This window comes from Limanda limanda, chromosome 12 (genome assembly GCF_963576545.1).
Source record: "Limanda limanda chromosome 12, fLimLim1.1, whole genome shotgun sequence".
NCBI lineage: Eukaryota > Metazoa > Chordata > Actinopteri > Pleuronectiformes > Pleuronectidae > Limanda > Limanda limanda.
Window position 1 is genome coordinate 9,419,237 of NC_083647.1, and position 25,588 is coordinate 9,444,824.

At 46.2% G+C, this 25,588-nt stretch overlaps 2 protein-coding genes across 4 annotated transcripts in view; one reads left to right on the forward strand and one right to left on the reverse strand.

The window, feature by feature from the left end:
• Positions 1 to 1,491, forward strand: insm1b (insulinoma-associated 1b). Its single transcript, XM_061083315.1, has one exon. It carries the CDS (start codon positions 1 to 3, stop codon positions 1,489 to 1,491), a length of 1,491 nt encoding a protein of 496 aa, XP_060939298.1.
• Positions 1,492 to 4,447: 2,956 nt separating this feature from the next.
• ralgapa2 (Ral GTPase activating protein catalytic subunit alpha 2) overlaps positions 4,448 to 25,588 on the reverse strand; it is a 102,445-nt gene continuing 81,304 nt past the window's right edge. For 2 of the 3 annotated variants that reach the window (XM_061083346.1, XM_061083344.1), the window contains 2 exons: positions 13,079 to 13,200; positions 4,448 to 7,204 (listed from right to left, as the gene is read on the reverse strand). In XM_061083346.1, coding sequence (XP_060939329.1) covers positions 7,038 to 7,204; positions 13,079 to 13,200 — 289 coding nt within the window. In that variant the 3' untranslated portion in view covers positions 4,448 to 7,037. Of the gene's footprint in view, positions 7,205 to 9,283; positions 9,323 to 13,078; positions 13,201 to 25,588 lie in introns of all 3 variants that reach the window. The other variant, XM_061083345.1, reaches the window with a different exon arrangement.

Consider the following 25,588-nt stretch of genomic DNA (forward strand, 5'->3'; position numbering starts at 1 on the left):
ATGCCCAAAGGATTCCTGGTGAAAAGAAACAGGAAATCTGCACATGTTTCCTACCGGAGCCGGTCGGACGAGGATGAGCTCCGGGAGCTGCCCACCCCGGCTGCCTTCCCCAGCCACACCAACCCCTCCCCGGCGTTCTGCTCGGCGGCCAGTCCGGACCGCGCCGCCGCCGTCCCGTTCTTCATGGCCGCTGCGGCGCCGGTGCCGCGGCAGGAGAAGCCGGCCCAGTTCGGCCACCCGGAGGCGGCGTGCCAAGCCCTGTACAGCCCCACCCGGCCCGTCAGCCAGGAGCACGACAGCCGGGGGTATTTCGAGCGAAGTTTCAATCTGGGCTCGCCTATTTCTGCCGAGTCATTCCCGACCCCCGCCTCCCTCTCCGGCTTGGACCACCTCCTGTACGCCCCGGTGGACCTGAAGATCGGCACCAGCAACAGCAGCCGCAGCGGCACCACCAGCAGCACCAGCAGCAGCAGCCTGCCGGCACCGAGCGGCCGGGCCGGGGCCAAGAGGACCGCGGAGGGCACGGAGCGCAAACCCAAACCCGCCCCAAAGAAACCCAAAGCCATCCGGAAGCTCAACTTCGAGGACGAGATGACGACTTCTCCCGTCCTGGGGCTCAAGATCAAAGAGGGGCCGGTGGACGGGAAGCCGCGGGCGCCGCTGGGGGGGGCCCAGCATCCTCTGGGGGAGTTCGTGTGCCAGCTGTGCAAGGAGGCGTACGCGGACCCCTTCTCCTTGGCCCAGCACAAGTGCTCCCGCATCGTCCGGGTCGAGTACCGGTGTCCCGAGTGCGACAAGATGTTCAGCTGCCCGGCCAACCTCGCGTCGCACCGCCGCTGGCACAAGCCCCGGACCACCGGAGCGCAGGTGGGCACGAAGGGTGAAACGGCCAAAGTCCCAGCGCTCGGTGTCAAGTCAGCAGCAACCGAGGAAGCCAAAGACATGAGTGACAGAGACACCCCGAGTCCCGGTCTGTCCGAGTCCGGCTCGGAGGACGGCTCGTACGACTGCCAGTACTGCGGGAAGAGGTTCAAGCGTCAGGCGTACCTCAGGAAACACATCGTGGGACACCAGGCGCTGCAGAAGAAAGCGATGGAGGAGCACGGGTTCCCAGCCCCTGCAGAGCCGGTCCCGGTGCCACCTGCCTCCTCTCCTGCACCTCCACCTCCACCTCCACCACCACCACCAACACCCTCCTCCTCCTCCTCTTCATCCTCCTCCTCCTGCTCAGAGGAAGCCTCAAACCAAAGTCCCCTCAACCTGAGCCCGGTGGACTGCCTGCTGTGCCCGGTGTGCGGGGAGGGCTTCACCAGCCGGGCGGGCCAGGAGCGGCACCTGCGCCTCATGCACTCCTCCCAGATCTACCCGTGCAAGTACTGCCCCGCCACCCTGTACAGCTCGCCGGGCCTCACCAGGCACATAAACAAGTGCCACCCGTCGGAGAACAGGCAGGTGATCCTGCTCCAGATGCCGGTGCGCCCAGCCTGCTGAGGAGAGAGAGAGAGAACCGAGAGACAACACTCTACATGTGCCTTTGATGTGGTGAATTGAAAAAAAACAACAACAAGTAAAAGTGGCTTTGAGGTTGAAAAAAAAAAGAGTTGGTGATTGCTCGCTGCCATAACTTTAGGCCAATGAGAGGCAGGGCTGGTTTGATGTTTCAGTGGTGTTTCATGAGGTGTCTTTTTTTCTCTCTCTCCATAATGCCAATCAGTGATTGTTGAATGCTTCTCTATATTTGAATAGGCCTATTTTGAGACTTTCTTTTCTCAAATTAGTTTATCAAGAAAAAAAAGAATACAAAGCGTTAGTTTGACTGTTATGAGGTATTTTTCTAGGACAGCACATGTGCTCAATGATAGCTTCTAGACCTAAGAAATGTCTTTAAATTCCCACAAGTCCCTCTTTTCTCACCCCCCATCCCCAGCCTTTTTGGATTCACCGACAGTGATTGCCCCCATCACCGTAGCTTTACGCTAATTGTTTGTGAATGACAAAACTTCTTAACTTTTGTCCAGGTGGGAAGAAACACCTAAAAGTGTGACTGAAGCATTCCCTGTTTAAGTAGAACCACAAATGCCTTTAGTAAAAAAGCCTAGTGTGAAATAGTCTACATCCAAATCCCGCTGTACAACTGCCTTAAAGTCAACATAGATTGTTTTAATTTTGAATGCTGGCACATATTTTATAATTATTATCGAAGATTGTTGCAATATTTTTCATCACGATGTTTATTTATTTATTTATTGGAATTATTTTATGTAACTTATTGTTGTGTTTGTTGTGATTTTTTCCCTGTGAATCGTTCTGGCAGTTTACATGTCGTATAGCCAAAATGTTTTGTTTATTTTTTTATTTAAACAATGTTCCTTTCTTTCTTTTATCAAGTTTTTATGAGTTGTGACGCTTTTTTTGGGTCGTGGGTCGGTTTCTAATCTTCAATCTCCACAGCTCTTCTAAAACAGAAAGTAAAAAAAAACAAAACGTAAAGCTCTTACCTTAGATGCAATCTTTTTTAAGGACAAGTTATTTTTCTTAAATGTTGGCTTTTATAGCGCTTTGATTGTACGTGTATATCGTTGTTGTCTATCGAAATAAAAAAAATATTTTCAAAAGGACCTGTGGTGTCGAGGTGCTCTAACTTTTCTTCACGCGTGAGAAGCAGCAACTGAACTTTATTGCTTCACGCAAGTAACCCTCATATTTCTTGTGTGAGTTCTATTTTGGCTAAAACTCAATTGAAAGAATAAAATTAAGGAAATTGTTTTATTGATAAAGTTAGAGTTTAGGAAAAGTTTCTGTAATGTTTTGCATTTGGAGAAACCTGTGGCTGATAATAATTTCCTCTCAAACGCATTATAAAAAACAAAGATATTATCATTTAAATATCGAAATTTAAATGATCACACGAAAGAATAAATGAAGGGTTGATTTATTAACACATATAGTTGTTTCTTAAAGGCCTCACCCGGGACTCAATTAGATCCTGTGCGTAAAACTAACCTCAGAATTCTTTCACAAATTACCACAATTTAAAAGAACACATTGGAACTTGTTTCAAAGTTTTGAGTGGATTTAGGATTCTTGGAAATATGGAGTTACATTTTTGTTTATATTAAATGCAGTTTGAATTGAGCTCATAGGGCCGATCAGGTTTTAAAGCTGGTTCACAAACCTCCACAAATAAGGCAAAACAAGGAACTGATGACAATTTTATTTCACACGACTTAAGTTTTTAACCGGTTCAGCCTGTTCACATCTGGTTCCACCACGAACCCGGTGCGCATCTCTTGTCCTCAGGACGCACAAACCTCAGCCGCCCTCTCTCTCTCTCTCCTCCACTCGCCTTCGACTCCCCCTGTTCATCAGCCTCGCTCCGCAGTGAATCATCGCTGCAGCGGCTCACCAGTCCCCGTTTCCCTGCCACAGAAGAGAGGCACTTAGGGCCTAATCATAAATCCCCTGCCTAATACCACGTCAGGACGTGACAGGAGGACAAGGAGGTGGTGGATCAGAGCTCACCTCTGCAGCAGTAAAACATCTGTCTGCTCCGCGGGACTCACGCAGCTCGGGGGTTTGTGCGGTCTCTGCGGGTTTGGGACACGTCAGGGCTTCATGTCTGACCCCCACAGCCGAGTGGGTTGTAATTCAGCTGTGCACAGCCACACACTGACCAGGACTTCACCTGTGGAGCATCTACACTGATGCTAAAACCTTAAAGACTTCAGTGATATTGAGTAATTACTGAATAAAAGTCACCTTTAAACTGACTTCAGCTCCTGATTCTCTTCTTCTTCAGCTGCTCACTAACTCTCTGCACCTGCCCAAGTCCCAAAAGCACAAAACCTACTTTAAATAAATGTCACTGCTCCTCACACATTAAGACCGAGTTATTTTAAAGTGTGAAAGTACACTGCAGCTATCAGTGTGACACATGTAATATTACTGAAGTATGTGGTAATAATCACTGAGACACCCGGCTCCTGCATGTTCTTCTCTACACTACACTCACAGTGACCGAGGGAAAAAAGCCCAGAGCTGGATGGAAATGAGGGGACATTAGGCTCCTTCTCACCCTCATTTTTCACACAAACAGTTTTAGGGACTTCAATTACAGTCAAGTGCTTTTCTTGCTTCTTTATAAGGTCCAGGCAAGGCAAAGGCACCCGTAGGTGCAGCAACCATTGCACCTGCACCTCCTGGTGAGGATCCATTATGCTCGCCTCCCCTAAGCCGGGCTGAGCAGCAGGGGAGACAGATGGAAGGAGGGTCAGGTTACCCCTGCTGCCGCCACCGCTGCTGCTGCTGCTGCTGCTGCCACAGTCAGACCAGGGTCAGGAAGCCCATGGTAACAGCACTATCATGTCAGAGCACACACACTAACCCACAAAATCTGAGGTTACACAAGTTGGGCTGTTGAGAGGAAAAAAAACGCAACAAAGTAAGATCAGATCAAATTGATTTAATGAAATGTTTCAATTTTTCACATTTCTAATAAAGATAGCAGGACTTCGGTCGTTAAAAACAGTTTGATATGTTGACAAGTAATGATGAAATCTTCAAGCTTTTTTTCCTCCTCTCTCTCTTATACAAAGATTATATTACAGGCATTCATATATTTATATCGGAGGACGCTGACACCCTCAAATTTGACACAATGTACAAGGATTTTTCGAAAAACCAGAAGAAAAGAGGCGACATACTAGGAACTAACACTAGCTCGTTTTTTCTTCACGTATATATAAGACACACAATCCTTATCTTGGTCCAAACTGACATCTCCAGTGTCTAAGCCACCAAAAAGAGATGGGGGGGGGGGGGGGGGGGGCACAGACCCACTCAACAGACATCATCTATAACCTACAATCTTTAGATCAGCATCCAGGGTGGTTCCTTCAAATGGCTTTAGGGGAAAAATTAAAAAAACCATAGATGTGATCCAGGCCTATGTATTTATACATTCTTCACAAAACAAGAACAAAGGGACGACAATGGACGCTCTCCACCTTCACACTCCTGCTGTGTTCTGCTCAGGGAGTTAAATAAACAAAAGAAGGGAAGACGTGGGAGAGGGGAGGGAAAGGACAGGTGAAGCAGGGGGAGAGTAAGGCATAGTAGTGCAACAGATGGGGATAGTGTTGCAGCTTGGGTGGAGCCCTCAGAGGGTGCGAGCGTATAGTGTGTGTGTGTGTGTGTGTGTGTGGAAAACACCTGGCTACCATGACGACTTGAGCAGGGCAGCTTGCAGGAGTGAGAACCGGCCTGGCTGTTGCCAGGAGGGCTGTTAGCGTTCAGCTCTGGCATGCCACACGAACACCGCTGCCCCCCCCCACCACCTCACGTCCCCATGCACCCAGCCTCCCATGGAGCTAGGAGGCGACATGGGGAGAGGATCATGGGAAAAAGGAGGAGCCGGTGCCACTTAATTCACAGATAAAGACAGAGCAACGCAAAGAGTGAAAGAAACAGAGGTGCCCACGACTCCAAATCCATCTGCTGTTGTTTTTGTTGTGGTGGGAAGCACAAGACACTGAGCTGTAGAGACACAGAGGAGGTGAGGACAGAGACGGGATGCAGGGCAGCCATGGTTTGTCTCACACGACAAAGAGGAGGAACTAAAATCTGATTATTGTGAGCAGAGGTGGTTTGGGACAGACGTTACACAGGCACTGTGAGAAGCTCCCCCGGACAAGAAACCCACACACACACACTCACACACGCATATGGACACACACAGTTCATGCACACCAGTGCATGGAGTTAAGATTCACCTGAGGCTCTGGTGCATTTTTCCTCTAAACAGCAAATGACTACATAAAACAACACAACAGCAAAAATAATTTCATCAAATGCTCCTCTCTATATATACATCTAGCAAACACACATCAGCAAATAAAATTTAAAGCAATGTACATCCAGGAACACAGAGAAACATTCGACATAATCAATGACAGCGAGTGCAAAAAGGTTGTTTGGGGAACGCTGGAATGTCGATGTCTTAGCCTCACGGAGGGAAACTGATCGCAGAGGAAAGAGACAGGGAACTTATTCAATTACAGGACATGAGCCTACGTTAACAACATCAGAAAACAATTACAAACGCACTCTTTTCTCATTCCAGTGGAGTCGCATGAATCAAATGGTGACACAATCCATCGGAATTCATTTAAAAAAGAAAATTAGAGATAAAAAAAGAAAAGAATCCAGCTCAAGTTAGAAAGATGTCACTGATTGTCCGCTCTGGGTTCATAACAATTAAAAAGCCCCTGACTGCACATCCAGGAAGTCTGTAGCAGTGAAGTGAGTACCAATTATTCTGGGGAGGGTTTCTCCCGTGCATCAGTCCTTCATCCTTCTTCTGCTGTAGGAAGACGATCCACAAACATGATCCAAACTGGTGCGTCCAGGATGCGTTCACTGACTCCAGCGGTGTCCTCCACACAGGAAGGTTGTGGCAGGTGCACACAGAAGTAGAAAGGCAGACACATTTATAAACGGATTACAATCTGTTGTGCAGTTTTAGCATGGTGCCATTTACAACTGTGTCATTCAGTGCTTAGTTACATTAAGAGTTGAGCTAGATGAGATACAGACACAGGGTAAAGCAGTCTCCCATTCCCTTACTATAGTAAAGAACCTTGCGTTTCTCTAGTGCGTTAGGCCTGCACTAGAAAATGAGAATAAAAGTGACTTTTCTTTGTCACCACAGGCTGATTTAAGACTTCCTATGTTGCTGATTCTTAAGCTGAAACCACCAGGGACGAACATAAATAGCTTAGTCGCACGTCCTTTGCAATTAATGCATTCAAACACCACAATGAATGGAAATGTATACGTGAAATCAATGATTGCCACTCAAAATTAAAAAAAATTGCAATATGCTCCAGTTACATGTTATAATAAAACAAAGAAAAAAACAAAAACAACAGGACACCTCTTGCAGTCACGGCTCAGTGTGTGAGGTTCTTTGAGAAGAAATATTAAAGGCTGCACTCGGGGAGGGGGGATGGGGGGGGGTTCAGTGGAAGGAGAAGAGCTCAGTTGGAAGATTTGCTTATAGCGCTGGCTGACCGGCGGAGCTTTCCAGAGACCCGGTTCTTTGTGGCACGGGGCAAGGGGGGAGAGACCTGGTCCACAGAGTCCGTGGCCGCTGCCGCTGCTGCTTGAGCACTGGCCTCGGTGCTCGTGCTGCCGGTGAAGGAACCTGGGAGAGAGAGAGAGAGAGAGATGCAGAGTTTGTAGACTCACACACAAACGTACAAACTGTCCAAACAAGACGACGATGGAGAGACAGAGCTGGTTAGAGTTCATTGGGCTTTTGCGTGATTGTTGCACATCCCGGCATGCTTTGTCATGCGTGTGGCTGCTGACCCCAAAACCAAGATCATCCAATTCATAGGATTGTCACCAACATTCACAAACTCACAATACAAGCTGTAATAAAAAAGACATGGGTTAGGATTTGAGTTTGTGCGACGACAGAGAGAGAGGAATCCCATGCCTTTTGCACATGCCTTCTAAACCAGTTCCGAGCTGCTTATATGATATAAAAAAAAAATAACAGGTGACCTGTGTAAATAATAAAAAAAAACGTAGTATTCAGTTGACAGTGTGACAGCAGAATGCTTTAAATGAAAATAAAATTAGACTCTTGTTGTGAACATGTTGAGCCTTCCCACTGTTGATCGTTGTCCTTTTTCAACATTCATTTTTCGTCTATGATTACGTGATGGCAAAAAGCAAAAAGCTGGGAGGTGGGCATGACATACTTGAGAGGACAATCCAGTATTGTGACCGCCGCCCTGACTCTCTCACTGTGCCCCCTGACCAACCCCCTGCCCCCCCACCTCTGCCCCATGCCTCGAGTTTAAACAACTTTTCTGCTTTGTCGAGAGGGCATCTGTTTGCCTATTTTCTTTCCTGTCCTTTTATTTCCTGCCATTTTTTTTCTTCTCCGAGGCATCTCAAGTTGCAGCGGCTAAAAGGGACGGCAGATGGCTGGAGTAACAGACACTCAGCAGCACTGTGGACACTGGGCAGCATCCAGGGCCGCTGATCACTGGGGGGGAGGAGGGCTGGGCTGTGGATGAAACATTGGTGTGCGTGTTTATTGTGAAGGGCTAGAGGGGAGGTGTGTGTGTGTGTGTGTGTGTGTGTGCGTGCATTCTCAAATCTGCATATGAATATAAAAAGGGGACGGGCTTGGCTAAAAATGTGGGCCGGCCTTATGGACACAACAAATCCTGCATTCCCGTATTCTGCTCATTCCTACAGTCAACTCTTTGTCTCACAGACCTAAACTTTAGTGTGAAATAAAATTACACAGGAGGAAGGCAACCACCTATTAAAGCTAATACAATATTGTAGTTCAGCACCCACTCAGCAGACTTCCCCTTTTTTAGTTTGGCAGCCATTAAAATGTACTGCTCTAAACAGTCCTCGCTGCCACTGTGGCACTTACTGACCACGGCTGCACCTCTTTCTCTAAACGCTGTTCTCCTTTGTGCAGCCTTATGCAACTGTTAATTATCATAGTACGCTACAAGAGTGAGAAAAGTAACCCAGATCCAGAAGAGGCTAATGTGGCGTCATTATCGCCCATTACAACCCAGTATTTCCGCTCCCTTGCTCGGCCCAAACTGCCGTACGCCGGGGTTAATTTGACGTGTAAAGAAGAAGGGAGAGACCCAGGGAAAGAGGAGGAAAAAAAAACACATGAGTTTAAATGGCCCTGCAATCCCATTGGTCCCCCTCTGTGGCAGTTCAAACACGGCTTCGGATGACAAAGACGTCTTCCAGGGCGGCAGGTGTTAGTCTCAGAGTCTGCCCCAGGCAAACAGGCACACTCCAACAGTAGGAAATGAGGAGGGACTGAGAGGGAGGGGAGGGGGGGGCGGGTAAAAAAAAAAAAAGGAAAGAAAGAAAAGAGAAAAAGTGTTTGCCGGGGGATCAGATAAAGGCGTGCCACATGCAGAAAGCGAGGGCCAGAAGTGCAGCCGTATTGTTCATGCTGCTACTTAGTCAGGTGCTAATTGTCCCCACTGTGCATCGCTCTCAATTACCAGCCTGGTCTAAACAGTAGGACACCCCCCCCCCTCAAATAAACAGCCTGGTTGCTCTGTCCTCTTCCATTTGTCAGAGCGCTCAGTAAATAAAGCTTGGTTAGTATTGAATTAAAAAAAGAGGAAGGGGTGGGGAAAGACAGCCAGGATGAGTGAACAAGCAGAGTGGAGGTAGAGGCCGCGGGACGGAAGCAAGCCTCCGGTCCGACTAGGGGGCTTACCTTCGCCATTTACATTTGGACCTTTAAGATATTTTTAATCTAAAAGGGGAAGAACAGAGTAGAGCAACATGTGAGAGAGCAGTGGACACACACCAAAACCACACGGCAGCTGAACACAACACAACACCGCCAAGAAGTCCGGAGCTGAGGGACCCGATCAGGCAGCGTGTGTGGCGTCGTGGTTAGTTTCTCACTGGAGGGTTAAATAAAAAGACGATTTGATGTAAGGAGTTGATCAACAGGTGTTTCTGGAGACACTTGAGGTCTGGTGGTACCTGAGGAAGCTGCCCAGTGCCCAGATTTCAACTCAAATGAAATCCTGAGCGCAGATGGTTGGGCAGATCACATGGCAACAACAGTCAGAGGAACATTCACCAGTAGTGTTAACAAGTAGAGAGGGTTAGGGAGAGAGTACACGATGCTGGGGTCATGAGAACCTTTGTGTTGTTTTATCCCATAGACAGAAGCATCACTTTTCTCATGTGCAGTTAGTTTTGAGAGAATGGACAGAAAATAACAAACAGTAAAAGCTGTGACAATCAGGGCAGAACACTGAGGATGGAGACTTGGGGTTCATGTGAGACGAAGGACGACTTCATGCAGGAAGCTGTGGTAGACTGAGGCTACATCCAAACATTTGAAACTCAAACAATCACTGTCCACACGAGGGCTTTGGCTCCGGATCAGTTCAAATCACGTCTATACTAACAACGTGTGGGCCAGAGTATACAGGCATCGCTCGAATGATAGCTTGTCTCCATCACATGGGAGCGGTGGAATCAAAGTAAAATGCAGAATTTAACTTCAAGCAAAAACAACAGCTTGTAAATTGTTTATGCATGTTGTTTCACCTGAAGCGGAGGCTAATGCCATTTGTTTCGTCCAGAAGGGGGTCATGTGATAAGAGCCTGACGAATCAGTGAAGGCTAAGTTAAAGACCGAATCAACAAGCGTTGGTGAGTGTCTACGTCAATGTTTCCAAATGTCTCTGTTTCTGCACGTCCAGACTTAAACGCAGCTCTAAAACGACGGAGTAGTGTGGCTGCCAGGCGTATTTTCCAACTAACACTAAGTAGTAAGGATGTAGCCCGAGGTTGCATTCAGGGATCATGGAGGATGAAGCTGTGGAGGACACTGATGAGGTATTGTTGACTGACAGGAAGGGGCAGAGGTTAAATCTTTGTGGAGGAAACATGCATTCAGGAAACTGAGACCTGCTTTGCTTTCACAAAACAGGTAAATGAGGTGCAAACCCAGAGTTTTTTGAAGATGAAGGGGATTCACAGTGACCTAAATGAATGAATTAATGCTGATGGGCTGTGGCTGGGCGGCATGCCTATAGAGTGGAGGAAGCAGGCAGAGTCTTACAGTCCAGTTTGGCCCAGGGGTACTCCATGTCCCAAACCATCCCCGGCCAACGCCTGCACGCTGTCATGGAGCATGGATGACATGTTAGTGGCAGCAATGGGAGCCAGAGCAGGGTGGATGGGTGAACTTGCATACGACCGTACACACACTCACGCACACTCACACGCACGCAGGACAAAAACATGGAGGGCAGAAGCACAATTGAGAAGGGTGAGAATGAAGAGCAGTGTCAGCCAGCCTTCACTGTCTCAATGAAGCTGTATGGGACTCAGAGGATCAGGTATGAAAGACAATGATAAAAATCGATTCAGATGCAATATATCTGTAGCAAAAAGCATTAGACGTGTCATGTTTATGATTTGGGAAAAAAAAGCTTATTCTTGGTCACAACTAAATAATGAACAAAAATATATCAAAACTATAGAGTGTTTATAGATAGACGATGAATCTCCACTTCCTCCTACTATCCAGAAATTATGCTAAAATATCCCTGAAACGAACGCTGCCATCTTGCTCCGATGACTGAGGCCAGAGCTGCGGTATAGGGAGGCACTTGACTAGTCATGAGTCAGTCTCATCAGTCAGTCACGATGCTTCCCACCCTTTTTCATGGCATCAAAAAACTAATTAAAATCAAACTTTTGCGAAAAATGTGTGTGATGTGTGCTGACATTTATTTTGGACCATGTCCCATCCGCACACATGGAGGAGGAAGGGTTTATATTGCAGCACGACGCCTGGGGGCTTCACATTTGGGAGCTTTCACGATGTCCATCTTTATAAATGCTATCGATCAAAATGAATTATCGATTAATCAATTAATGATTAAATGGGACATGGCAGAGGTTTATGCTCTCACTCTTATTAATGCTTTTCTAGTAGCTTGCTGCAATTGTTTCTTGAATGATTCACCTACTAAATAAATTCTCACATTGGCTTTGGCTGAACATAACAATGCATTTTAACACAGTGGATTATGTTCCCTCTCACCAAACCAGTAACTGCACTACAGAATCCTATGAGGCAAACAAGCTCTGGATAAAATATGAATGGCCAGACACGCACATGCACACACCCTCATATTAATCTATTAATCTATTTACATGCGCAGATTCCCGGAGAAATACAAATTACCATTCAGAACGAGTTTCCGCAGCAGTGAGGGGCGACACACCAGCCTCACAGACTTCATTATGTTACGGCGTCTCACATTAGCCACAGCGATATGTGTCCCATGCTGTGAAAAATTATTTCCAAGCCTGGCTAACCTCTCTCAACTCTCCCTGTCCAGCCACAAAGGAAGCTAATGGTTAAAATGGTCCTTAACACCAGCGAACTGACAAGACGGAACAAGATTTGGGCCTTTTAGGGTTTTCTTTCTATTTTCATCTGTATCAGTATTAACTTTCTCCTTCGGTGTCTGGCTTGAAGATGAGAGGTGGTAACAAGAGGTCATTGTGGGAACATTTTACATCTCTGCAGGAGAGTATGGAAATGTGGCCGACCACCATCTGGCTGCCTGACTATTGCACCTGGCATCTGACAATCTGAAGTCCTACACACACCGACACACACACACAAACAAACTCACACTAACTAGGACTCTAGGAAACACACAAACCAGCTTACAGGATAAAAACGTTGCATAAACTTAAAGATCTCTATAAAACACACAAGCGCTGACAGGTCCGACAATGACGAGACACTATGGTGTGGTATTGTTGAGTGCTTTCCTTGTGAAAACAGAACGTGTGTGGGGATCCAATAGAGTGGGAAAGTGCTATTCTGTATTGATTTCAGTGCCGCAGCAGATCGATCAGAGCTGCTACAAGTAGGAAGAACAAGATAAGACACGTTTGCCATTCTATTCATCATGGACTGATAAGAGCGCTGTGCTGACATCCGCGAGCTGCTGTTTGTCGGCTGAATCTCTGAAGTGTTGGCGAATGAGCTCCATTTCACACGCGCACATGCACGCACACATTGCAATTGTCATTTAACATGGCTGCTTATATTCATAGGACAGTCACCGCACAGAGAAGGTGCAGACACAAGGAGAGATGAACAAAGTAGCGCAGAGTGAGGCTGGAGGAAGTGGAGAAAGCGGGAGTGTTTGAAGTCAGTTGGATGGCGTGGAGAGCCGGGGCCCGCCGTTTGATATTCATCAGTGAGCGTAGGCGTGGAAGAAGAGGAGACAGAATGAGCAGGGTGAAGGGGGATGCGAGGGAAAAAACAGGTGTGATGTGGAGGAGGAGGAAAGATTAATATGGATAAAGAGGCAAGAAAAGAGATGAGGAAGAAGGGGTGAAGAAGCCATGAGAGGACACGACAGAGACATGATGAAGAAGTAGTGCGATGTAGGGACAGAAACAGATGGAGTGCAAAGAACATAAAGGATGAGAGAGGTGCGGTCGGTTCATTTCTTACCTGTCCCACTCATTGGGTAGCCAGGAGAGGGGGAGAAGACCTGCGAGGCAAAGTCTTCAAAGGTCATGACCTCTCTGTGGTTCTGAACAATGGCCTCCAAGTAGAGTGCCCGCTCCTCATAGCTGATTAGCTCTGGTTAAGGCTCAAAACATAATGACATGTTGGAGAGAAGATGAAAAACAAAGGCTACAAGGTGAAGGAACATTCTCTTAACATTCAGTTTAATCTAGCTCTACCTAAATAATCCCATCTCAGAATAAAGTTAAAACATCCATATGTGTTTTGCACAGATCATCGGTACAAACAAATCGAATAAAAAAAAATCAGAGCAATGGTAGCAAATTGAATATTTCAGTGCTGCACTGCAGGTAGACTCTGCACTGTGAGGGCGAGCTGCGAGAGAGAGCGGCAGCGTTGCTGGGCAGGGCGGCTCCGCCATCAGCGACCCAGCCAGAAGCAGAGATGGAACAATCAGCCATGCCACACAGCCCCAAATGAGACAGCAGTCTCCAAAATAATCATAAAAAAAGAAAGAAAGAATACATCACTACTGGCGTGATGCTCGGAACCTCTCCTCTACCCCTCTTCTCTCTAATAGAACCCCTGCTGCAGGCAGCATGTCTAGGACCACCCTCCCCGATGGGCTGCCTGCCACTTCTCCGTGCCATCAGGGGGAAAATTGGAGCCATTTGAAATTCAGAGTGACAAGCAGTGACTGGAGCCTGGGCAGCCAGCATGCAGGATGGATAGTTGGATTTGAAATGGGAAAGCTCAAATAAATAAAGAAATAAATAAAATGAGCCGGCAACATGGCTGCCGGGTGAGGGTGGAAAACATTCTTATGGCCATTATCATATCATTATCATAGATATATCAAGCTTAGTCTGCTGTGGAATGGAGGCAAGTGCTGAATAAAATATGGTGCGGGTAACTATTGGGGCGGAAATGTCTATGTGATGGCGTAATGACCGTGAAGCAGTCAGAGATTTAACAGTGTTTGCACATGTTTGACAATGAGTCTGATTATGCTCACGGCTGTCGGTGGTAGACATGTTTCCTTGATTGACGACGCCTCACAAATTGCTCGACAAAAACAGGCACTCTCACTCCCAAACACTTACAGCTCTAGTCACTGAGCACTGACTCTTCCTCTCCCCATCCCCCTCATTACGACTGCCAGGGTGGAGTAGCACTGGGCTGCCGCTGACGCCAAGGCTGAACCAGGCTGAGCTGAGATAGGCTGGACTGGGCTGAGAGGCACCGGTCTGGGTTAGATAGATACGACGAGACAGTGACTGGGAAGGGGGCCTGCTGTGGGCACATGCCACCACAGCGAGGGCCAAGGTAGCCATGACCAATGGCTTTGAGGGGAACCGTGACGAAGTGGGGGTGACGGGCACCTGAGCCGGGACACACCAGAGGGTGCGATGGCCAAGCTGCTCACAGGGACAGACAGGGATGGACAGAGGGCAGAATACCACAAAAGATAGACTAATAGAGAACTGGGATAGCTCTCATTGGAGTGTATACCTCCCACAAGGCCCAACATTCCCCTTAAATTCAGCCAAGCTTCACCATATTTCTCTCTCTCACACACACACACACACACACAGTTCCCTTATTGGGCCCGTTTAAAAAAAGAGAGAAAAAAATGCTATTCAAAAAGAATGATTTCTTCCCTCACCCATTCACCATCCTTCCACCAAGTTTCATGGACATCCGTTTGTTACTTATAAACCATCCAACCAACAAGCAGACAGGGGGGGAAACCCATCCTGCTTGGCGGAGGTCTAAATAGGCAGTAGGGTGGGTTTGGATACCCAAGTAAATGGTAGTGATGTTTACTTATGATGGTCTAGTATTTTTTTATTAATAATTAAAAACAAGAAAAGCAGCATTTTAACATGGAAGGCAAACAGAAAAAAGTAGCGCACCTGTCTGCTATTCTTCTGTGTCTGGTTGACCGTTCTTTACGGGGCCAACATCTTCATTTTGGAGATATAGAGCAGTGTGACTTAAACACATAAAAGCATTTCCCTATCAGCTCTATATCCATCTCTAGTCATAGCCAGACACGCAACATCAATGTTTTCTGTCACTTGCTGGAAACAGTGTTGGACAAAGAGCGAGCATCCCGGGCTCTGCTGCCATGGTAACATGGGTCACAGCTCTGTGTGGTGGGTCATATCCAGGGTTTTATGGATAAGAGACAGAGAGAGGATGTTTGTAAAAAAGAAAAAAAACAGAACAAAATGTGCGCTGATATGTGATGAGTGAAAAAACAAAATATGGGACAACGGAGCAACTTGATGAGAAGAAATGAGAGAAGTTAAGAGGGAAGCCGATAAGTGAAAGACAAGGAAGGACAGAGGGAGAGAAAGAGACCCTCTGCACAGCGTGGGTCAACAGAGCCATATGGCTGTCCATTATCAGGGATGCAGATGACTGGAGGCCTGTTATTGAGATTCTTTAAACAAATATTGACTCCAGCTGGAGCAGACGTTCGCTCTGACTCCGACACACGCCTCTCCTCCACTACTTCCTTCCGCTGCCCTCCGTCCAAGTTAGACAAATGGATTATCTTGGGTGAGGAGGAAAAAAAAACTTCAAAAGAATAAAATGAAGGAAGAGAGAGTGGAATTATCAAGAGATGAGGGGACAATATATGGCAGGCAGTGGGGGAGAGGGACAGGCGGTGAGGGAGACTAATAAAAGGCCTTTTGGAGATTGAGTGAAAGCGAGAGACGTAATCAGCTCATTTAAGTAAATGCACGATGCTATCTGTGGGCAAAAAAAAATTGCTGCACAGAAATCAGAGCCGATGCACGGTGAGGCGTAATCTTGCCTTCTCTCTCTCTCCCCTGCGCTCCCTCATCTTTCTGCTCGTCTCTAATTGCTAAGCCATGGGCACAGCTTGTTCTCCTGCATATGCACAGATGCTGCTGCCTCCATGCAGTAACTTAATCAAGGGACACGTCCAGAACAGTGACGCATGTCCATGTCATGGACACTTAACCTGCCAACACTGACCTACTTTTGGGGAAAAGAAAAAACACAAGCAATGGCTATTGATGAGCGAGAGCTTCATGTTTGTGACAAACTTACAAAATACTAAATAAAAATGCCTTCATGATGCACTCGATAACTGTTTTCGGAAATGGCTGCTCTCTATTTTGGGCCATAAAAGACTTGCATAAAGCCAGGGGTGAGATATAAAAAGGAAAATGGAGACAGGTCCACATTTCCACAGATGGACTGCAATTCAAGTCACCCGTGACATAACTGTCATTTTCAACCGAACTGGGTGGAAAAGCAAGACAAGACAGTGTGGGAGGAGTGTGTTGCAGCACTTTGGGAATTTCCATGGAAGCCCTATGTTCCAAGCGACTGCATTCCTATTAGGGAGACCAATGTAATGTCTACGGAGCGTGGCAACCATTGGGAAAGTAACGGCAAAAAATCCTCCATGCAGGTCTGAGTTTATGTGAAACAACTTCAGTTAAGAAACTGATATCTGGAGACGTGTCGGCTGGGGTTAGAGAGTTTAGAGGTTGAGGATGGAGCAGAAGCTATTAAAAAATGAATCCAATCCATTATTGACAACATTAACATACTCCAGATAATGTGTTTTGGTGGATAACTGACTTCTCTGTCCTCTGCTTGCACCCTGTCTTTCTTTTATCACCATCAAACACGGCTTAAAAATGGTACTTGAGCATGTGTGTATCAAACACACACACACACACATTATGCACAAACACACAAAATGCCACTTAACAGGTCAAAAAACCTAACTGAACACAGTCTTAAAAGATTATACCTGTGCCGGCACATAATGTCCATGTGCATATGGGTCAGCATACATGTACATACATATGTATCTGTGGGTGTGTGCACGTATGTATACATATGCATGCCTGCTGGCCAGATGGCAGGGGGGTGGCTCTGGGGGAATGGTGGGGGTCAAGCATCTTTGTGGATCAAAGCCAAGGTCAGGGCAGCTGCAGTGGCCCATGTTCAAGGTGAATGGAGGCCTCAGATGGCTCTTCATTAGCAGGCTGCTCCATCCCTGCTGGACCCCATCGGCCAAACCACCACCGACCCTCCTCATCTCTCTCTCCTTTTCTATTCTCGCTCCACAGGGACCTGTCCTAAAAAATGCCGGTCCACTGGGATACTTTTTGTGCAGTGTGCAGCCCCACCCGTAGCAGGCAGACACGTACACATGCTCACACACAGGCGTTTGTGCATAAGTAGGCTTGCAGGCGCAACACACACACACACACACACACACACACACACACACACACACACACACCGCCCAAAAGAGCCAATGGTGACCTCTGAACTGGTGTCTCTCTGGAGAGTAGCATCTTGACCGTCTTTGTGTTTCTCAGTCCTCCTGCTGACAAAAGGCCTCACGCCATCACTGGCCCATGACACACACAAGTACATCTTTTAAACACACACACAGCCAGCAGGGACATTGATGCCCCACGGCCTCAGCTGGTGCTCCATTACTTAAAGGTACTCTTAATGTAAACAGCTAATATCCACAGTTTTCAATTCTCAATTCACAATCACGATTAGCTATAAACTAATGGAGAGGCATGAAACCATAAGCAGGAATGTTGAGATTTATTCATTAACATCCTTGTGTTGGTTCAGGCACGGCACAACATGCAAACCAAACAGGGAACCGCAAAACCCGACTGATATGATTAAACACTTGATTTACCTATCATCGTTACGTGGCTACAACCAACATTGCGAAGGATTTCACAAATGTTTGGATAAGATTCTATGGAAATGAATTTCAGAAAAAGGCCCCACAGTTCAAAAGAGTTAAAACTAAATCATGAAATGCAAAGAAGAATTATAGACCAGATCTGTGTTGAGACACAGATTCTGAAAAAGTATGAATGAAACATTTTAAGAAATGTCTAGAATGACACTCAGTACGTCTGCCAAGGTTCGACAGTCCCCTTAAATTCAAAAAAGCTGAATATTATTCTTTGGGAAAACGGTGTAAAATGTTGAGAAAAGCATAAAAAATAATCCTGGATCCCCCCATCCTAGGGGTTCCACATCAAATATGAGTGGGTTCTCCACTGACCCATTCCAAATCCTTCCACCAAGTGTCATGATAATCCATCCAGTAGTTTCTTGCTTGTGAACAAACAAACCAACAGGGGTAAAAACACCACTCAAGGGCGTTCCATCACAGCAAAATGCAATGTGGTTGGACAAATTAAGATTCTGTGTTGAGGTCACCATGTGGCCTAAATCAGTTAGTGTTATAAGAGTATGGGTCAGGAAATGACCAAGAACCCCCTGTAAGACAACCTATCTGGCAGTTCAATGATTCTGAGAGCATGATGGGATAAACAATAAACAATCTAAACTCCCAGTTTGCAGTGACTGCACATATGAACAAAAAACTGAGACAGACAGAGATAGAGACTCACTCTAACAGTTAATCTGTTGATAAGGCCGGGCAGGGGGTGAAGGTCCAGATTAGGGGAAGGAGCATTAGAAGAGGTCTTAGATGCCCCCTACTGACATTTCACTATTTAAGCTCTATTTCTATCCACTTTCCAGTCACAGAAGCCGGATCACGGGTGCAGGGAGAGCGGCTGCACACTGATCTTTTTTTTGGGTCCAAGATTCCCCACTGCTAAAAGCTGACAACCCTCTTTGCTTAATTTGAGAGTTGTCACAGTAAAAAAAAAAGAAAGAAAGAAGGTGTGGAAAGCAAAGTTAAAGGTCAATTGAGATTTTAAGCTTGTTTTTTGTTGTTGCAGCCATCAGGATCACAGAACAGTTCACAAGCCCTTCTCTCAAAAATATAACAAAGAAAATAACTGGTACAGATTTTTTATAATGCCTAAGTAAATATAAACAAAAACGCACAATCTGGACATACTGGAGGTTTATAATACCCGAAGAGATGACACCAGGCTGACCATCAGGCCAAATGATTCTGGGAGTTTTACCTAATGAACGTCTAAAAATAAACTAAACCCTGTAAAAATATATATCTTTGCCATGCATGGGGAGAAACAACTCCTACACTTGTCGGGCATCTACAGCAGCAGCCAAGGTTAATCCTGTTTGTGCGCTGGTAGTAAAAGGGGGCTCTTATAGTGAAGAGGGACAGTTTAGAAATGAGGTGGAGGGTGTCTATGTGCTTGACCCCCTCCTCTCTTAGCTCCACATCTGCCCATTAACCTGGGCCCGTCCGCTTGACCTTGGTGAGGAGAGGAGCTCAGGAGTAGCTCACAGTGCCATTGACTCCCCACAGTCACATAATTGGCCTGTTAAGAGGAAGGGATTGGGGAGTGCTTTGGTTGTACCAGAGTGCCGGTGGAAGCAGCATTAAAAAAATAAAAGCAGATGTGGTCATTATTTTTTTTGGCAACAGGCACCGTGCCACACCTCTTCATGCTGCATGCAGACTTAAAGCGGTATTGCTGGATATCACACAGTAACTGTCTATCTGTACGGTTACGAAGTGGCTTTCAGACATGAACTAAACTCAGAATAATCTCCAGGAATCAAATGTAGGGGCTGTACGTGAGAACCCAAATGTGCAAGTAAGATGCCGTGGACATTCTGCGGAGTTTCTCCTGCTAGACCATGGGAACCATGTGAGAATACAGCAGGAAATAGTCCGGAATATTCAAAGCAAGTGAGGGGGCGTGTTGATGACGTTGTGAAACTGAAATCCCCCCCGAAAAGAATATGAATATCTCAGGATGAAAAATAAGTCCCATACATGCAGAAGACAGACAGGTCATCTTGGGGAAAAAAGGAGATTCAAGCGCTTTTGGTGAGACAGACTGAATGGTCAGTCAGTTTTCCTTTTTTTTCATTCTGTTCTTTCTGTTGTAGGAATGTCATTAATAATGTGATATTTAAGCATATGTCAATTAATCCTTTGACTATGATGTGCTGTGAAAAACGTTATCTCCGCAGCAGAATTCATACGTTGTGTCCTGCTTTCTTCACGCCACTCCATCCCTCACCTGAGTGCTCTAAATATTTTTCTGTTGTTGTAAATATGTCTGACCGGAGAATCTCCTGATGCATTTTTCATATGTGAGAGGCAAACTCCAGATAAAGTTCATGTATGAAAATGATTTATCATATAATTTTCAGACCTAAGCGGAAAGGTGACAAAGCAAAGCTACACACACCTTTGATTGATATGCATGGCTGGTGTCACTCCCCATTACACTGAGTACCAGAGGAGACAACGAAAGCAGACTGGTGTAACAGGCATATGTTTAAGTCAATAGGGGATCACAGTGCCATCTCCAGGAGGCACTGGTATGGAGAAATGAACGAGTACATATGGATGAACTGTTATTCATTCTGCAAAAGGAGATAAGAGGCAGAGAGGCTGTGTACACAAGAAAAGGCACACGAGGATTGGAAGAGACACAAAAACAAGGGATAGAAATATGGGGGAAAGAAGGTGAAGATGGGTGGAGAGGCAGGGAGGGGGCAAATGGAGAAGAGAAAGGGAAGAAAGAGGGATTAAAGCCGCTCAGGTGTTGATTAGAGAGAGGCCGGGCCGTGAGTGCCAGCGGTACCTGTTGTCACAGCGAGGGCTGAGGTGTGAAGCTCGTCTCAGCAGAGGCCCTCAGAGGTGTGAGGTGATTATGGGAAAAACGGGACGGAAGACAGAGACATTTAGACGGAGAGACATGGGAAGAGAGAAAGATGGGGACAGGGAGAGTGAATGTGGCAATAAAGCTGGCTGCAGGAATAATGGGGAGAGTGGGAAGGAACAACAGATTCAGACAGATAAAGTGAGAGTGGGTATGACAGATACTAGCCAGTAGGGTGATGGTATAGTGTGACTTCGACTGCGTGTGTTTGTGTGTGTGTGTGTGTGTGTGTGCATGTCCCGCTTTATATGGCAGCTACTCAAACCTTGGTGTCTCATTAAACAGCTTTTTTCTGTAGACAGAGGCAGACAGAAAATGTCTGAATGTGTCACACATGCATTATGATGAGTGGAGGTGTTTGTGTGTCCATTTTCTTGCCGAGCATCGACACACACAACATCAGAGGCTCTGGAGGAATAGCTGGTTCCAGAGAGTTTTAACAAGTGGCCTAATTAGCAGCAGGTCCAGGATAGTGGAAGTTGTGAGCCCCAGAGGAGTTGGGTCAACCTGTAAGCCCAGGTTAATGACACCTCCTGAGGGGAGAGCTTCCCACAGCGAGAGCCTTTCTAAGCTCCAACCTCCACACCTCTCCACCGTCCATCTGGCCTTCAGACAGCGGGATGGGAAGTTATGGCTGTGACATCACTCCTGACCTATGACATCATCACTGCCCATCAGTGATTTCACACAGGTTTGCCACAGCCGCAGACAAAATCTGATGTCTACTGGCTGGCATGAGCAGGTTATTTACGAGCCAACTGCAGGAAGTAGTCACCCATTTTGTTAAGTCTCTGGCAGCCCACCACCTCTCTGGGGGGCACTAAAAATCGATTTCTGCACCGCAACAAATCATAAGAGCAGCACCTAACCCCAAAGTCAGCGTTGACCCCTAAACTATGTTAGAACACACTGATTGTTGAGGGGTTCACAGAATATAAATGATAAAGCAACAAGTCATCCTCACACACCAGAGGAAACAGGACAGTCACAAGACACTGGTGACATCATAATTTGTTGTAGCAGGGTTTGTTCATCACAACATTAACTGCTATCAAAGCCCACTGTGTCTATGTATTCAGATGAGGTGAGCCTGCATCCAATCTCATTTTCAAAAGGACCCTGGTCTCCATTGATGAGTCCTAACACAGCAGCCTTAGATGTGAAACACAATGGGTGGACATGATTAATCAAACACAGGCCCATTACAGCCAGACAGTCACACAGGCCTCCACCGTGCATTAACAGAAAGTCATAATAAGATGAGCCACAAAAGGCTGATAGGGATGAAGATTAACAGATACAGGTCTTTGACTGGCTGGGTAAGAGTTCCCTCTGAAGGTCCCTTTTGTCCTGTGATGATGACCACAGTGACATGAATGCCGCAGGCTTCTGGAAACGTTATTAGGTCAGGACAAAGGTGGGCATCTTATGAGCTATCAGAGGTGAATATGCGTCATATTTCCCCCCCCTCCAGTTCCTGCTATTTGAATAGTTCAGAATTGAGACAGTGAACAACAGGATCTATCTGATCTCAATTTGAACTTTTAATAAAAAGTCAAATGATGAAACCGAGAAGGGCACGCTGGAGCCAGACTTTGATTGGAATCCATCTGATTACCTGCACGGCATTTCACCTCTTCTCCCTTCAGACTCCAATGAAGTTTACAGTGTCATAAATATTAACAAGCTGATGACACAGCTTCTGTCCACCTGTAGCCGACTCAAGGCATAACAGCAATCAAAGCACACTGATGTTCTACAAACTGTTTGATACGTTGAGGAAACCAGTCTGACACCTAAATTGCAAGACAAGTGTGGCAACTCCGGGTCATGCCAAAGGGCTTTGATCTTTACCCTATGACGACGCTATTCAGTCAAGCGCTGATGAAATATTAAAACAAAATGAACAGAGGCTTTTGCAATTTTAATGATGCTTGTGGCATGTGCAAAAGAATAACTGTGAGGCGTTAAAGCCCACTGTCTCCGTCTGCTTCCCCCTGCCAAGACGCGCCGCACAAGAAGCCTCTTGTTCCTCCATGCCCCCTCTATGAAAGGTTCATCGGGCCAATTAGGCGGCATGGCCTTATGCAAAATGCCTGGCATTTTGCATAAGGCCAGGCATTTTGCGGGAATGATAATGATTAGCGCCGGGTTACATACGATCACAGCTGTGGTGAATGCAGCGAGTGGAGAGGGTTAGCTGCTGGGGACAAGAGTGGAATCTCATTTGCCATCATATTTGGATTTTTGACATATTTCAATTAATGCTATTGTGATGACAAAGAGATTAAGTCTTAACAAAAAACTACATGTGCCGACACTGGGCTGTGAGGCCAAGTTGTTCATACGGCTATAATGATGATGACTTAATAATGTAGTTGTTGAGGATATTATGACATTTTTTTTAGTTGGAAAGCACTTTTATTTTGAAAGTGCGTCCTTATAATGAGCACTCAGCTCAAAGTAAGTCTGTACATTTGTGTGTGTGTACGTATACGCGCACACACAGAAAGAAACTCAAACACAAAACCTTGGGCAAAAAAGAAAATGGACTTCTGTGCTGGCAACAGCTTTTTCCTAATCCTCGCCCCTAGGCTATATTGTGCAGTCAAGCAGGCTATTACATGGCAACAATTAGGGGGGCTGGAGCCCAACACCTGGTCGTCTCCTATTCTGGCCCTTCAGTGGCAGCTGACTGTACAGTCTCACAGCCAGGTGGCCCTCCTTCAATGACATTAGCTAGTCACTCCAGGGTTAATCACGAGCCTGCCATCATCCAGTGGGCATGCATTGAGCTCCATTCAAACTGGAAGCTTTTATGGGGGGAAAGGGGATGATGGAGGCGATGTTGTTATAAAAACTTGTTCAGCTGAAGATCCCAGACAGAGAGCCCACATAATCAAAATGAACTTGGGGGAGGGGACAGAGCCTCTTGCATTTGTGGCCCAAGTTAGGTACACCGCCTTGATTGGCTCAAGCGGCGCTCGCAACATGTCAACTGTGCATCCTGCAGATTATAATGGACCTTTTTATGGGTGGACAAAAACAGATGGAGGAGCGGGAAGTGCTATACATCCAAGCAGACGGGTGATGGTGCACAGGGGGGAGGGAAATACAAAAACAAGATACAAAACAAGTGGGTGTAGCTAGAGCGGCCCGGGCTATGTCTGCCTGCACAAAGCCCCATTCCAAAGCCCCCTGGCTTGGAGATCTGAGGGTAAATAACGCTCATTAGAATAACAAAAGCTATAGATTTGTACCCCAATCAGCTAGTCTCATCAATAGTAATTAGAGGCTATACATAACTAATGAAGATGTGTACACTACATTAAACAAAGCTGCTGAGAGCTGTTGTGTATCTACACAGACTGTTGGATAAGTGGATGTCTGCAGCACAAAGCCTTTCTTACATTTCAACCAAAACAATAGGAATAAGCAGTTGAAATTATGAAAACACAGAAAGGATAATTGTGTGTCGTGCGAGTGCTCATTCTAATAATAAAGACGCACAAGTTTCTGTGATAAGATGATCACACTACTAGGATATGGAATATGCTGTGCCTGTTTCTACAACCAACAGTACTTCCTCTTGCTTCAAAATAAACTCAATATTATTACAACATGTTGCATCGGAGACAGAGGAAGATTTCACCAATATTTCTCCCTGCTCGTCTTTCAGAGACAACCACTTGACAATGAAACACAGTCTATCAGTATTAACACATCAAAGGCTGCTTTATGGAAGAAGAGGCCGCCAATGCACAGCGATACATACTTACATGTTTTGTGTTTGTTATTGCTTTGTTTGCCTTGCCTTTTCTGTTAATGCAGAAAATTCCATTTAGTGCAAAAATGCAAATGCTGTGAGGCACAAGGACATCCTCTAAAAGAGAACAATGGCCACAGGACATCGGTGGAGCAGACACTGCCTTTGAACCATTTACAGAGGCATTAATGTGCAACTTATAAATAATCAACTAATTCCTTCCTTAAAACCGCCAATTAAGTCTGTGACATTAAAAGAGACGAAGCCTTATTAAAAAAAAGGAGGAAATAAAAGAGCAGTCTTTGAACCAAAAAAATAAAGAGAATTGCAAATATAATGGACATTTAGGAACAAAGAATAATGTCACAAGGTGTCCTCACAAGAGTCCACAAAAAAACACACACGGCCACATCAGAGACCGAGAGATTCCAGTGGAGAGCGATGAGTGACATTTCAGTGACATTTCCCAGCAGCGTTCAGTGCGCGCCAGTATCAAGACAGCGTCAGAAATATCTATGGATATGCTTGAATGTGAACAGGCGTTAAGGGATGCGGGCGCTTTCAGGGGACGGCCTCAGCTCTGGGGCCGGTGATGAGGAGCCTGGACCCAGCGAGATTGAATGGTAATCACTGGAGCACAGATAATGGATGATTGAAGGCTCTTTCTACGCTGCTGTTGGATTTCAATATCAGAGAGGCCCTAGAATTGGGATTCTTATCAGGGGCGGTGTGTCAAACAAAGGAGAGCCGAGCGTGAAATATGGGGTCCAACTCAGGCACACGACCATAGCGATTAGCACAAGGATAAAAAAGGCCGCGCAAACAAAGGAGGGCAGCTTTAGCCGGACAAAGGGCTGTCCACTGCCTTGTAACAAGAGACACGGAAGGAAGAGGGGGCATAAAGGAAGAGAGAGAGAACGTGGTGGCAAAAAGGAGGACAGGACAAGAGTTTCGCTGAGATGGCTGGAAGATGAATAGGGGCAGAGCCAACTGTTAAAGAGTGTTCCAGATCCCCTGCTTCTGAAGAGGAATAATGGACCAGCAGGGATGAAATGCAATACCCCCCCG

Coding starts and splice junctions, on each gene's coding strand:
- insm1b (XM_061083315.1), top strand. CDS start 1: ATGCCCAAAGGATTCCTGGTGAAAAGAAACAGGAAATCTGCACATGTT.